This window comes from Cryptotermes secundus, unplaced genomic scaffold (genome assembly GCF_002891405.2).
Source record: "Cryptotermes secundus unplaced genomic scaffold, Csec_1.0 scaffold88, whole genome shotgun sequence".
NCBI lineage: Eukaryota > Metazoa > Arthropoda > Insecta > Blattodea > Kalotermitidae > Cryptotermes > Cryptotermes secundus.
This window is the reverse complement of record NW_019724585.1, coordinates 165042-180130: the sequence shown is the minus strand read 5'-3', so window position 1 is coordinate 180130 and position 15089 is coordinate 165042. Positions and strand designations below refer to the sequence as shown.

Here is a 15089-nt window from a genome sequence, read left to right as displayed (position 1 = left end):
GACATTTAATGGTCATAGATAGAAGAGAAATGCATGCAGAAATTTTAGTTGGAATCTGAAGGAAAATAACCACCTGGAAAACCTAGGCGTTGTTGGAAAGATGGTATTAAAATTGATCTTAAACGCATGGGATGTGAGGATACAGAAGGGAATTGAGAACTTATTATTTATTACTCACTGTTAGAATTCATAGTCCCTGGTTATTCAGCATGACCTGAGGTTTATCTGGTAAAGCTGAATTATAAATACTAAGACATGGAAAATTGAGAGCATTGATGAAGAGATGTCACCATTCAGAGCAAGCTGGAAAGTGCCTCTCAAAGAAATGGGCTATTACAGAACGCGACAAATAACTTCACGCCTTATTTGATCTAGCGAATTTTATTGCACATTTGCTCTTACAATCACACAAATTTACAAATCCACAATTACTGCTGTCTGCAGTATTACAAATACTGGACTGCATACTCTTCCCTGGCCAACTCGTAACTCATAACTGAGAACTAACTTGAATAGTCTTCGCTGCTCCTTATTTAGCCCTGTTCTGGACAACACAGAAAACAGCCACGTAATAGGCACCACTGTTGTCTGGCGCCGTGTTGCTAGCAATGCTGTCGGTAGTTGTTTACGGCTGTATAGCAACCGTGGCATCCCTTGGTCACGTCACCGCTGGCGGGGTAGGGGAAAGAGTATTTACTTGCCTGCTACCCTAGTAACGACAGCGCTGGTGGGGGGAGGGGTGTCATGCATAGCGCAACACCTCACAATATATATAAAATTATAATATTGCCAGAAGAGGGGCAAGTGAAGAATATAGAGATGCTGTGTGGAGTAGTGTTGAGGCTGATACAGGCAACTTGCTGTTATATGTAAAGCTAAAAAGGAGTAGATGAATATAAAAAGAAGCTGAGCTGAGGCGTATAAGCTCTGCTTATATTTACTGCTGTTGAATCATTGCAGGTATTAAGCAGGGTGTGAATGCTGTGAAATGTATTTAGATATGCATCTCTGCTGGTTGTCTTTATCTGGAAGGCCACTGAGCTAGCATAATGTGTCTGACTTCTATGTGGGTGGTTCATGTATGAGCTGGGACACCAAGTATTCTAATTACTTTGTCAATGAATGAATAAATGAAATGAATGGCATTCATTCTTCATTTCCTCCAGGCAAGGGGCATGATTGTTGCATGAATAGGCCATGCTGCTCTTTTTCCAGTTTCTTCCAGTGCTTTTCTTCACATCTCGTTTAGTATTCAGTAACCTCTATAGTCTGTAACGGACTTTCAAATAAAGTTCGAACCTTCCAGCAACATTGGGAGTTTGCGCACTTTGCATGCTTGTATTCACATACTTCAGTTCAAATTAAGCATAACTATTTTTTATTGTTTTATATATATATCAAGAAATATACTGTATATGCAACTCTGCTAGTACTCATACATGTAATTTTCATTAATATTCTTCTCTTTTTCAGTTCCCTTCAGTTTACTGCAAGAACCGTCGACGTGCTCTGGAACACACGCTGGATAGGTTAGAAACATATTTTAATTACATTTATTTGATGATAAACATAACATGGGTTAAGTTTTAAATATAAAGGTAAAGGTAATTATGTCCCTGTGCTTAGTTAAGAAGTGGAAGTAGGGCTCCACATATTAACATCTATGCTAGATGGAGGTGAGTGGCCAGCGTTATGTTCAGTCACCTTAGTCGAGGGGATGAAGGCCCTAGTGAGTAGGGGAATGGGTCCCAGAGCCAGTCTGTACATACAGTGAGATAATTCAGTCTTCATCCTGATGGGGCATAGAAAGGGAACTGTCTGATTTTCCTTTCCTTAATTTTTTCTTTCTACCACTTTCATATGTCATCTATTCCATTGTGTATTCTTACCTTTCATAATCCTTACTGCCCCCCTCTGCATGCTGAATACTTGCCACATCATCCCTATAGAGCCACCATATCATTTGTTTATTTCTTGGATATTGAGGTTAATTAGAATCATTGAAACTCTGGTTTCACCAGCAGCGATCCTTCCGATCACTGGGACTGTCTCATGGTTTCAAGCATGACTTCCAACTTGTGCGTCCCTGAAGGGAACTGTAAAAATGAAGATTGAGTGGAACCTGTATGCAAGTCTAGTTGTGGAGCCCAGACAAGTCATGTACGTGCACTTTGTGCTCTGGAGCCCGCATGGCACAGACAGTCTGACTGTAATATTCTAATGTGATACTGCTGACAGGGAGCTGGAGTGTGTTCAGCCATTCGGATCATTTTTTTTTATTTTATTGCTAGTGGGGTGGGTCTAAGTCCCTTGTATTGCGGCCACTTCTGGCCAATTGTACCAGCCCCAGATGATAGGTGAGGGTGATTGTGAAGCAATTGGGGGAATGAAGATTGGCAGGGGAAACCAAAGTACTTGGAGAAAACCTGCCCCAGTTCTTTTTGTCCACCACAAATCCCACTTGACCAGACTCGGGATCGAACCCGGGCCGCCACGGTGGGAAGCCAGCGACTAATCACTTGAGCTATGGCGCGGCCTCATTTGGATATTACTAAAACTTCAACCAGTCACATCCCTTGGATGCACTTCAGCAGTACTGAAAATGAATACCTATGCAATCAACACTCATTCTTGTAGCTATAATATGCATCAAAGCTACATTTATGAGACTTTAATAACCAAAGCAATTTCTAATATCCACCAACACATGCAGTTCTTTTAGCTCTTCACATGCTTTTGCCATCTGTTATTACTGTTTTAACCTTATGCCTTGACAGGCGGAATCAAAGACAGGAGTACACACATCTAGCTTAACACCATCTCACCATTATATACTTTTAATGTTGTTATTACTTTTATATACTAGGCTTGAAAAAGTCCAGTATTTAACCTTTATCAGTAAACTAGATTATACAAGACTAGGAGGTTGGTATGAAATGGGCGCCAGGCTGGGAGTTAGTTGAAGCAGTGAGAGAATTGTTAGAAGCTGTTACCAGGAAATGACTAGTGGAGACTAACAGACTGAGAATGCTAGTCTGTGTGCATTAGTGATTTGTGAAGTATAATAATGAGTTGTGTGAAGTGTAAATAAATCCAGTATCCAATTCAAAACCCCATCAAGAGTCAGTCATGCATGTGATAATGTACCACGTGGGTTTGTGGTATTACTCGTAAATGTGAATAAACTTGTCTATTTTAGATTAAAACTGCTTTATTTCTCATTAAGTATAAGAATCGTTATTTTGTCATTGTTAATAGTACAGTTAATTTAAAATAATAAACGTAGATGTGGCTCAACACAGCTCACTCTGTAAACCCTGTTCCTTCAAAGTGCTGGTAAGTTTTAAGCACTCGACGCAGTTTGATACACAGAATCTACAGTGAACACATCTAATATGATTATTCTGAAAATATTTATGCATACCCAAACATAACCAATTTTTGTTATGTTTTGAGTGTATTTAATGTCATTTCCTCGCTTGCACAGGTTATGTTGCACTGAACTGAAGGGTTGTAAGTGATAACGCACAGGAGGTGTAGAAGGCAACAATCGTGGCCTGCTTTGAAGTACTGTGTCAGTAATTGCCTGGGCAGACTCAGTCTGAACCTCTGTAATATCAAGCAGAAGGCAACTTAATTTTGATGAAGTGACTGCTTCCACCTCAGCTTTTTCAAGACCCTTAGTTGTGGATGGAAGTGTCTGCATTGAGTCACAATGATAAAATTTTGCCAACATTGGTTTCTTTACTCAGGATTAAATTATAATGGATGCACATGGGTAGAGTCCCCCTATATTAGTACTGTTTCTCCTGTGTCACAGTCTGGTCATCACTCTTGTAGTGTTGGAGGATTTAATATCTCCTATTTCCCAGTTAATTAGAGCCAGGATAGCGACTGGCTGTGGGCAGGATGACCAAGGGTCGCAGTTCAAATACCAGTGGGAACAAGAATTTTCACTTCTGGGCCTCACCCAGGCTCCTGTCAAATGGGTACCGGAGGCTGTTTCCTTGGGGGTAAAGCAGCCTGGCCATAAAGCTGACCACTTCCAACTAGTGCTGAGGTCAAGAAAACATGGGTTTATATATCCACTCTCCCATACATTTTCATGTCATAGTGTTTAATTAGTTAAAGTACAGGTACAGCTTTACCTTATTCCAATTTAATAAGGACTGTAGAAAGAAATGTATGTCTGTTGCCTGTAATATCATCATCATCAGTAATCTGTCAGACGACAGGTCCACAGTCTCTTCCAAAACAGTTTCTCCACTTAATGCGATCTTCTGTTTTTGGAAAGAGACTATCCAGGAAAAGTGATAATGTGGTAGTTTTTCCATTTGCTTTCCACATCCATATAATAGTAATAGTAAATCCGCATATTTAGTGCCAAAACAGTGCTGAAGCCCAGAATGTGTGGGCTTTGTCTTAGTCACCTTACATCATGAGGGTGTGATGTGTAGTCCCAGGGGCAATTTTACATATGCCCCCTTAAAAATATATGAAGCGTCAATTAAAGCAATGAACACAGTAAAAATATAATCATATAGTAGACTACTGGAACTTAGGTTCATGTCCAGTGATGGGGCTTCAAGTTATGCTACCACAGTAATACTTAGTTACATGGATATAATTACTTTTTGTATTTAAATGTGTCAATTTTGTCTTGTTTCAGGTTTCATAATGATGACTATGGAACAGCTCCGTTCTTTGTCTTTGGTGACTTTAACTTCAGGACAGACACACAAGGAGTTGTCAAAGTCAGTAGGAGTTTCTTTTGTTTTCTGCTCTGTTATCTTGGTTTTGGAGTGGATTCTTTGAGTCAGGACAGGTTCAGTAACACTCGATGTTGATTCCCTTCCAGATAGGTTAGTAATGTAATGATTCATATATATTTATATATATGCTTTAGATTTCAGATACATACAAGGAAATGTGATACATATAATATAAATTCTTGGAACATATCACATATTTTCCTTGTCCTATGCCTGTGTGCCTAGGTGTAACCATATGTTGAAGGATGTTTGAATGACCTTTCTTTTGGGGGAGGGGAGGGGGGCTTAGTATCAAGTAAGTCCTTCTCTTCTTGTTTTTGTTCTAGTTTGTATTCTTTCCAGAATGTGCCACATTCAAAATTAACACAATAAAAAGTTCCTGGTTTCTAACAGACCCTTCACTAGTAACAAAAAGTGGGGATAAAATCCCTCAGGTAACAGCTGATACCACTGTGAGTTATCTTGTCAGAAGGATTTCACCTTTCCTACTAAGTCCTAAGAGTCCGTGTCATAGTTCAAACGGTTAGTTGCTGGCTTCCCACCGTGGCAGACCGGGTTCAATCCCGGGTTTGGTCAAGCGGGATTTGTGGTGGACAAAGTGGCACTGGGGCAGGTTTTCTCCAAGTACTTTGGTTTCCCCTACCAATCTTCATTCCACCAATTGCTCCACAATCACCCTCACCTATCATCTGGGGCTGGTACAATAGGCCAGAAGTGGTCGCAGTACAAGGGACTTAGTCCCACCCCACTAGCAATAAAAAAAGTCCTAAGATTCTCAGGCTTAGAAAATTGGCCAGAAGTGGTCGCATGATGATTTGATGATGTTGATGATTATGATGATGATGATGATGATGATTTGTTATTTCTGGTGATAAGTTGGACTGCAGGCCATCTGTGTCTCATCTTCGCTTTTATACTATTTTACCCATTGGGGCAGGGGAACCAGTTGGCTGTTGTATTTTATTGTTAGGCCTTTGACCCTCGTTGTTGTTCATGTTGTTGAATTATATAGTTTTACTTGGCTGGTTGGCTCTTCTGGCAACTTTATGGTGTGGTGTAGAGGGCAGAGTTTTCATGCGGAGGCTGTTGTATTTCTTGTTATTCCCCCTGGTCTAGTTTAGGTTGTCTCAGGTATTCAGGTCTGTTGTATGCTTTGATGTGGCTTAAAGAAAGGTCCATTTATTTTAACATGTCATTTTATATTATATTTTATTAGTAATTTTTATTTAATGAACCACAACGATGGGGTCAGTGTTTTGGACTGTCTTGTTAAGCACCTCTGTGGTGTGAAATAGATGAGAAAGCAAGGTAGGTCAGGGTTCAGTCACTTGACTGGGCAGACACCTCTGTGAGGTTTCCTGTGGACAGCTACTTCTGGGAGCTAGCAAAGATCTGTTTCTTTTCAAGAACTCTGTAAAGGTTTCTTTCAATGCAGACTCTCTGCTGGCAGGGAGAGGCCAGGAGCCACAGTGATTGATAGAAAAAAACAGTTGAATCTCTGGATTTTAGGAAAAATTGTATCCAGCCTATTTTTTTTTGAACATACGTGGAAAAAGCCAGGTTCCATATAATTATTTAACTAGTGGAACCACTCCACAACATAGTGTGGGAAGTGAACTTTTGTTTGTAGTATCCAGGCAAGATGTAAGTTAAAATGATAAGACCTGCAGGTATGTAACAAAGAAATTATTGCAGTAAAGGAAGGAGGAAACTTATTTTATGCTGTTTTCCCTGTAGTACTGGCAGCCCATAAGTCCAGTGGTCTCTTCTGAGAGCTGGATGCTTAGTAATTACTTTGAATGACTTTGTTAGTGACAGAAAATGAAGTCTGGCATCATTTCTTTGTTACAACAAGTTTCACTCTCTGATATGATCATGGTCAGTGGAGTTACAGCTCTTAAAGCTGATGTCTTCAACAACCTTCTCATGAGCCTAAAATAAGCAGAGCTAATGCCCATCACTATTGAAAAGTCAACAGATACCATAAATATTGCTCACCTTTGTATTTTTGATTGATATTTTATGCATATGCTCAATTTCATGTGTACTAAAATATCTGATCGATACATCCATGGAAGTTCTTAATTTCTGAGATTGGAATTCTTCAGGACAGTCTTTTCTGGAACATCTGCTGGGACATAAAAAGTATCTTTGATATACAGTTGTATTTCCTGGCTCAGTAAGGATTAAGGGCTGGAGAGATTTATCAAGCTCAAGCATGCAGTAATACAGGATATGTAATTCAATAGTAGTCTTATTTCAGTAAGCTGTTGCAGCAAGCTTCTTGCATTAGCACAGCAGGTGCTGAGCTTTCTGTATTAGCTTATGGAAACCAGTTTGCTCTTAAATTAGATGTTATATAGAATTTCTTGATGAATGTTTTCATAAAAATGCTCTGATGATTAAAATTTCACAGCAGGATGAAGGCTTTATGGAAAATATGTATTTTTTGTGCAATATCTTAGTCATCTTATATTCTGAAGAATATCTTCAAAGAAGGAATAAATTCATCATTAATCTCATTGAGAAACTGAAAGTCTTACAAATGAAGAATTATTTATATTTCTGTGAAAGGCTCTGATTGTGACAGATTTTACCATTGTGTGAGATGACTCTGATGAATGTTTAGAAGACATTATTTTGCACAGTAAAATAATAAGATTGTTCAGGAACTCATTTGGTACTCACCAAATTTTTTACTAAATGTAAAAAGCATTTTCCTGGAATTCAAGAAGTTGCACTGTAGCTGGAAATTATTGATATGAACTCATCTCATTGAAAGAGCAGTTTAATGATGCAGGTACTATGAAGTTTTGGACTGATATTGATTCATGCATATAAGAATTGGCATTCCTTTGCTTACCATATTTAGGTTATAATTCAAAATTGGTTTACTTACTTACTTACTTACTTACTCAATCCTGGAGCTGAGCCCTTCTGGAGGAGCCGCCAATTCTGCAGCTACTCAAGAATTTCCCAGCATTTTGTGGAACCCGAAGGTTCATTACCGTATTCACAAGAGCCCTCCACTGGTCCCTATCCTGAGCCAGATCTATCGAATCCATACCATCCCATCCTATGTCTCTAAGATCCATTCTAATATTGTCCACCCACCTACGCCTTGGTCTTCCCTGTGGTCTCTTTCCTTCTGGCTTTTCCACCAATATCCTATATGCATTCCTTGTCTCCCCCATTCGTGCTACATGACCTGCCCATAATATTTTGAATTAGTGCTAATGTTTAGGTAATGCATGTCCTAAAAAGACCATTTGTAAATTTTGAGCCCTTTTAATTTATTGTCATTTTGTTTTAAGCTGAATAATCTCTGGTTTACTACAAGTTGACCATAATCTTGGGATTTAAAGAATCTCAGTTACCAAGGTAATGTTATTTGTTGTTTTCTTATAAATTAACAGAAGTAGAATTATGGTTAGTAGGGCTTAAAAATAATTTTGTTTACTGTGTCAGTATCATTGAGAAGGTTGAAGGAAGACTGAACTTGTTGTTTATTGGTAGTTGATAAATGGGAATTGTTTAGTCATAAGCTGCTTTGTAGTATTTGAAATGAATTGAGGTTTCCGGAATTGAATGAATCTTGGAACAATTGTCTGATAAAATTTTAAGTTAGTCTTGTAATGTATTTTCAATCATGAAATTAATGCAGAAAAATTATGCATTAGTAATACAACATATATAATGAATTGACATTGTTTCTACTTATATTCCATAAGTTACAGAGATATACCACAAATGCTGCAAAAGTGATGTGATTACTGGAAGTTATTTTTTAATATTTGTCAAGACCTCCTCTATTTGTATAATATTTCATTATTAATCCTTTCCTAGTCTAGATCCTGCATAAGTAATCTCTGACCTTGCCTTGAAATGAAAGCTATTGGACTGTTGACTTCTTGGGGATTTCAGTAGCTCATGCAATATCTGAGGGCATTGTTCCTTTCACACATTGGCTTCAATACCTGAGTTGTCTTAAAATGAAATAATGCAAAATAACATTTTTATGCAATAATGATACAAAATTAAGGGTTCAGTCTGATTGTAGTTGGAAGAGGATTAACTAGAATTGCTTCCTTTAATATTAATTTCCTTCTGTATCTGTTGTGTTTGCTGGTCTCATCTACCCAGACCTAGAAATAAATTCATTTTAAAGTTGTTGAATATTCTGTCTGTGACTGTATTTTTCTCTTCTCTGTAACAGAAATTAGCAGAAGGTTTGAACCCAGTTAGGCTACAGAGTAATAAAAGTACTGATCACACGAAACTGCAGTACCGTGATGGGATAAGCCAGGTCAGATTCTGTTTTATGCATTTTCCTTGTGTGGTGTAATATATGTTTAAAAGTGGTTGTTTTTATGTAAAGTTTTAGTTGAACTTTGATGGAAATTTGATGGAGACTTGAGCTTTTAAGTTAAATTAGAACCTGTAGTTATACAAAGTCTATCCCAGATGATTTTGACAGGATTTTTTAGGCTGTGTTTGGTAGCCACATGAAGTCGTTCTGTGATCAAGTGTTAGTATATTGTAGGATAGTTATACGGGCAAGGCTCAAATGTGTATATGAATATACAAATAATGAATGAACTGAATGGTGAAAGTGTCTTGTAGCTCATAAAGTGTCACGAGAATGAAGGAAATAGTTTGAAGTAATGGGAGTCACATTTGTGGTAAGACTTTTAAACATGTCAGAGGAAATGATGTGACATTGTTAATTAGTAGAATTGCTTGTGTGAAGATTTTTCTGAAAGTTTTGACAGGTAAAAATAGAGGTAGAAATTCAGATTTATAAGGCATGTCATCACTGATGATGGAAACTTAAGATTTTGTTTGTACTATCCAGAGACCAAGTGTCAATGTCTATTTGACACTCCAAGGTTTAAGAAGTCACATATGTCAAGGTTGAAAGTGAAGGCTTTCGTTTTGATTAAGTCTGCTACCAAGGAGGAGCAGGTTCCTCTGAAATGTCGGTAACTATCTACACACGCACAGGGTGTAACATCTAATAAGATAATAGTCATCTGTGGAATTGTTCATTCGGAACTTATTCATAATTATTTAGATATCTGAGAGATACAGTTCATGGGAAAAGGGCAAACCTGACTACAGTGCTTGAGTTTTCACCAGAACAATAATTTTCCAGTGCACAATTCCATAATTTTTTTTTACCAAGTTTCATGATTCTCAACTTGATCAGATCGTTTCTCCTTCCTCAGCACTTGACTCAGAATAAAGATGTCTTCTTATTGTTTTAACCGAGATTCTGATTTTACTAAATGAGGAAGTGTTTATTGGAAAACATGAATGTTGTACACATACAGTAAATGGGTTCTTTATCAGACTGCGGAAATATTATGATTAATGTCTTATGGGATGTGATAATGTGTAGCCTGCTAGACTACTACCAGCATTTTTGGAGGAAAGTGATACCTCCATCTTCATGGTAGAAGAGTAAAGCAGCTCATTCCTACAAAATGTTGATAACAATCTACCATAGTGTGTCTCATTCCAGAAGATAGGAATCTTTAGTTACTACCATGAGAACCTCAGATCTCATTCAGAAATATTGTCACGTGTTTGGGTGACTAAGACGCAAGTTTGGATTGGTGAATCGGTTTATTGGATCTTCACTAGTTGTAACTACAAATAATTGTATTACTTTCAAGATTACTGTAATTATAACACACATAGTCTTTAATTCACATTCTACGAACTTCCTGTGGCTGTCTCCTACCAAGAACTGAACTGAAGGTGTTATTCTTGTTATATAACCTCCGCATGGACCACGCGCAGAAAACACAGTTCTATTGTTGCATAAAGAAAGCCACACAGAGAACACGTTAACGTGATTCCTAGCCAGCATTTTCATTTGTGCACTGTTGCCTAGCAACACACAGTAACATTTATCCACTGAGACACATCTTCCATCATTGCATGTTGACTGTGTTTACCAAACCGTTTCCTAGAAACACTTTGAGCAGATCCATTAACAATATTAATTGTGTACAAAACTCATTCAAATAGGGATCTTCTGTTACTACCAAGAGAACCTCAGGTATAATTCAGAAATATTAATTCTGTACCAAGGTCATTTAAATGGTCACCTGTCACTTTTACACCCACTTTGTTACTTGACTCTGTTGGATATATGAAATAGCAATTTTTTCTCCCCTTTGCAAAACTTAATTTTTTTTTTTCCTGACTGTGTACAACTTTTGTTCAGTACATTAACACATCATCTTCTGTATCAGTTGCTCAATATAGCAGTGTTAACTTCAGTCTAGAAGAGAGAGAGAGAGGAGGTTGGCCTTGCAGAAAGGGAAGATATTCTTTCCAAAGGCAGGAATGGAATTGGAGTCTCATAGTTCATGTACTTCTCATGGTTTTATGTCTGTTGGCCATGCTATGATTTATACATTGTACTTGATGAGGTGAAATGTGTAATTTTATTTTATTGTAAATAATGTCAGTGTATTATATAACCACTGCTGTTATTTCATCTTTGGGTTTGCTCTATATTAAAAACAATGCAGTTAAGCTTTCAACATGCTGTCTCTACTCATGGCTGATACACACACTTATTTTCAGGTAATCCTTTCTGTGGGGAAGAAAGAATTCAGTCATCAAAACCACCAAACTGTGTTCATAGAAGAAAATGGAAAATGGGTAAGTTTTCATTTTCAGTCATGGATGAAGTTGCTAACAATATCAGTCCAAAAATTTCCTGTAAAAGGGTAAAAAGGTAAACAGGTAAAGCTATCCCTGTAACAGGCTGTGGAGGCCTATAGGTTTGTGAGATATCAAGGCTCCCTCATTTTCTAGACGGCTCACAGATGGTGGTGAAGTTGTCAGTCTTACGTGCTGGCTGCTCTTTACACCCAGGAAGATTTCTGGCACTCATTTTTGTTAGAGGCTTAGTTGACCCCAGGGTGATAGTGTGGCTGGAAGGATTAGGTGAATTGAAAAATCCAGTGACCTCATTGGGAATCAAACCCGTAACCTTCCGGATTGTAGCATAATGCCTCAACCAACTATGATACTGAGTGCCTCCCCTGTAATAGGGACTCATTGAAATTTTTGGCACACTTTTTATGACACGGAAGATTTTATTACTTCATAGTTTGTATTACTGTTCCTCAAAATGACACTTAGATGAGGTTACAGTGTTCTAGAAGAAGCAGGTTCTGTTGGATGACACGTATGAAACAAGGCTGTGGTATAATGAAGTCCCCATTATGTGCATATAGGGAATGATGTCCAGTGGTTACATGAATCTGCCAGTTGCTTGAGAGAAACTGATACAGAAACCCAGTACAAAGTCAGAAAGCGTGTTGTAACTTAGTTCTTTTTTCTTAAGTTGGTTATTTAATAATGATTTTATTATCAAGACTGTATAGCATTGGATGATAGGATTATTAATTGATGTGGGTCAGTTGGTGAGATGTAGATTGGCAGGGGAAACTGAAGTACTTGGAGAAATCCCACCCCACTTCCACTCTGTCCACCACAGATCCCACATGCCCTGATCTGGAAGCTGGGGACTGACCATCTGGCCTATGCACGGCCTTTTAAATCTTGCATGGGAGTTTTCCAACATGACATAGCGGGTTGGTGAGTGAAAGGTTGGATATGTATACTGTAATGCACTCAGAAATTCAAGTATCCTCTCCCATAATGGCACCTCCATGATGGAGGATGATAAGTAGCGCTGCTAGTGGTGGCTGGGACTGCTACTTTGTGGTGAGTGAATGTGTGTCAGAGATTTATTTTAAATAACTTAGTAAAAATGGAAAATTTCCTTTGAAATCTTTTCCAGTTTGATGAGATTTCTAGATGCTTGGATACCAAATAACTGGGAGTTTACTATATATGGTAAAGTCAAGTACCATCANGGGGGGGGGGGGAAGCTATTTCCAAACCTTCCAGAAATTAATTCTTGGACTTTGACAGAGAAACAGTTTCTGCAGCTGATTATAGCAAAAGGAATATAGTGAGAACGTTGACACTGAAAACTTTGATCAGTGGTTTCGTGTTAACTGTATAGGAAATGGTTGTGATATGCTAAATGTGAAATCGGGTGAGAAAAAGGCCAAACAAAAAAAGATGGCATTGAAGGGTTATGTTTGATTAGTGTGTTTTAACCAGCAAGCTATTTCCAGATTCTGGTCATCAGGAAGTAAAATAATGTATAAAAGGAATTTACCATTTTTACAGTTATATGAGGCATGATCATCAAGTAGCAAGACTGCTATCATTAGAATATTTTATTGAAAGTGTGGCATTTTACATGTTATCTCCTGAGTAGTTCCTTTTGGCACCTACATGGTGCTGCATATGTAACTGCAATGACTGGAAGCCTTTTATATTTTTAATTTAGGGCAGAAGGAAAAGTTGCATTTAGCAGGCCCCATATGTTATTGTGGTAATCAGAGAAAGACTTATTCACTGTCACAAAATATCGTACATTGTTAGGAATGTATTTTAATGTGGTAAGATACTTCTGTCATCAGTTTTTTTATTGCTAGTGGGGTGGGACTAAGTCTCTTGTACTGCGGCCACTTCTGGCCTATTATACCAGCCCCAGATGATAGGTGAGGGTGATTGTGGAGCAGTTGGTGGAATGAAGATTGGCAGGGGAACCGAAGTACTCGGATAAAACCTGCCCCAGTGCCACGTCCACCACAAATCCCACTTTACCAGACCCAGGATTGAACATGGGTCATGGTGGGAAGCCAGCGACTAACCGCTTGAGCTATGGCGCGGCCTCTGTCAGCAGTTGCTGTAAGTGCATTTATTGCACAGACAGAATTGTAAAAAAGCTGATGTACCTTCAGTCAGTACCTGGGCTAGATTGCTTCTCCGTTTTGCCTCACAAGCTGTATGGGAGCTGATATTTTGTATGCCATGTTGCAGGTTGCTCCATTCTATCAAAAACTTTCTAGGTATTTGATAGTACATCAGTATACTCTTAAAAATTAATTATAGTCCTCAAGTAAAGTGGTGGCCTGTATTGTATAATACAATCCAAAATTATTATTTTACATGGTTATTTAGTACAAAGAATACCAGTGTTTTATTTTTTAATATGTAAGTATTGTCACGTATTGGGCGTATAACGCGACAAATAACTTCACGCCGTATTTGGTATAGCGAATTTTATTTCACATTCGCATTTCAATCACCCAATTGACAGTTTTACGATTACCGCTATCTGCAGTATCACAAATACTACACTCCAAATGCCACAATACAACTGACTGGTTGCTGGCTAACTCGGAACTAACTCGGAGGTAGCTCGAGGACTCACTCGGAGGTAGCTCCAGGACTGACTGTGAATAGCCTTCGCTGCTCCTCATGTAGCCTCGATCGGACAATACAGAAAACGCCCATGTAATAAGCACCCTTGTTGCCTGGCGCTGTGTTGCTAGCAATGCTAGCGGTAGTAACCGCTGTTACCACCGTCGTCTCTCGCAATCATGTTTACCCGTGCTGCCCTTGGTGACGTCATCGCTGTTGACTCGCTTTGCATAGCGACCAGGATGCTAGGACTCGGCTAACTTCGGCTCAGTTCGGCTTCGCTCGGCGCATCACGGCTGGCGGGGGGGGTCCCCCCGGGGCCACAGGGGGGGGGGGGGGGGGGGCGTCATCCATAGCTCAACATGTCACACTGCTCCCTCCTTAAGGCTGTTCGTCTCGAATAGCCTAATGGTGCATCCCTGTTCCTTTTCTGTCCCGTAGCTGTGCTTGCGGTGTCTCCTGTTGTTTCGGCTACTCTTCTTGCAGCGACTATTCTTCGTCCGTTACATCCGCTCCCCTCTTAAGACAAAGCTCGTCTGGAGCGGTTTCCTTTCAGCTCACCAGAAGATCCAGTTGTGTTCCATTCATCTATTGCTTTCGTCCTTCCTTGGAAGGCCGGTACTTCTACACTACCGGTTCCTCCACCGCTTGAAGTCTCTTTTTCCGTTTTGGAGGTGGTCGTCCCCTCCACAAGGTCCAATCCCTCATCAGGTCTTTCGTCGGAAATTTCTTACATCAACGTAGCAGCTCTTGATGCGTTGTTTGCACTCGCTGACGTCGTCGTTCCTTCTGGTCTTCCAGCCACTTGCTGGCGCGAGACCTTGGTGCCAAGTCCTTTCTCCGGTATCCGAAGGTTCCCTGGGGAGTTTCCTTCTTGAAGTCAGTTCTCCAACATCGTGCCACTGTCGCGCGATGGGATATCTTCCTGCAGATGGCAGCCAACTTTATCCGGGACACATGATTTCCTCGGGTCCAAGATTTCCTGAAGATGATTCTCCGGCGCCATGA

The 15089-nt window shown here is 39.3% G+C and overlaps 1 protein-coding gene across 3 annotated transcripts in view; it reads left to right on the top strand.

The window, feature by feature from the left end:
- Positions 1 to 15089, top strand: part of LOC111862288 — a 60042-nt gene that overhangs the window by 30451 nt on the left and 14502 nt on the right. For all 3 annotated transcript variants that reach the window (XM_023847553.2, XM_023847552.1, XM_023847555.1), the window contains 4 exons: positions 1474 to 1529; positions 4670 to 4754; positions 8989 to 9078; positions 11373 to 11450. In XM_023847553.2, coding sequence (XP_023703321.1) covers positions 1474 to 1529; positions 4670 to 4754; positions 8989 to 9078; positions 11373 to 11450 — 309 coding nt within the window. The remainder of the gene's footprint in view (positions 1 to 1473; positions 1530 to 4669; positions 4755 to 8988; positions 9079 to 11372; positions 11451 to 15089) is intronic.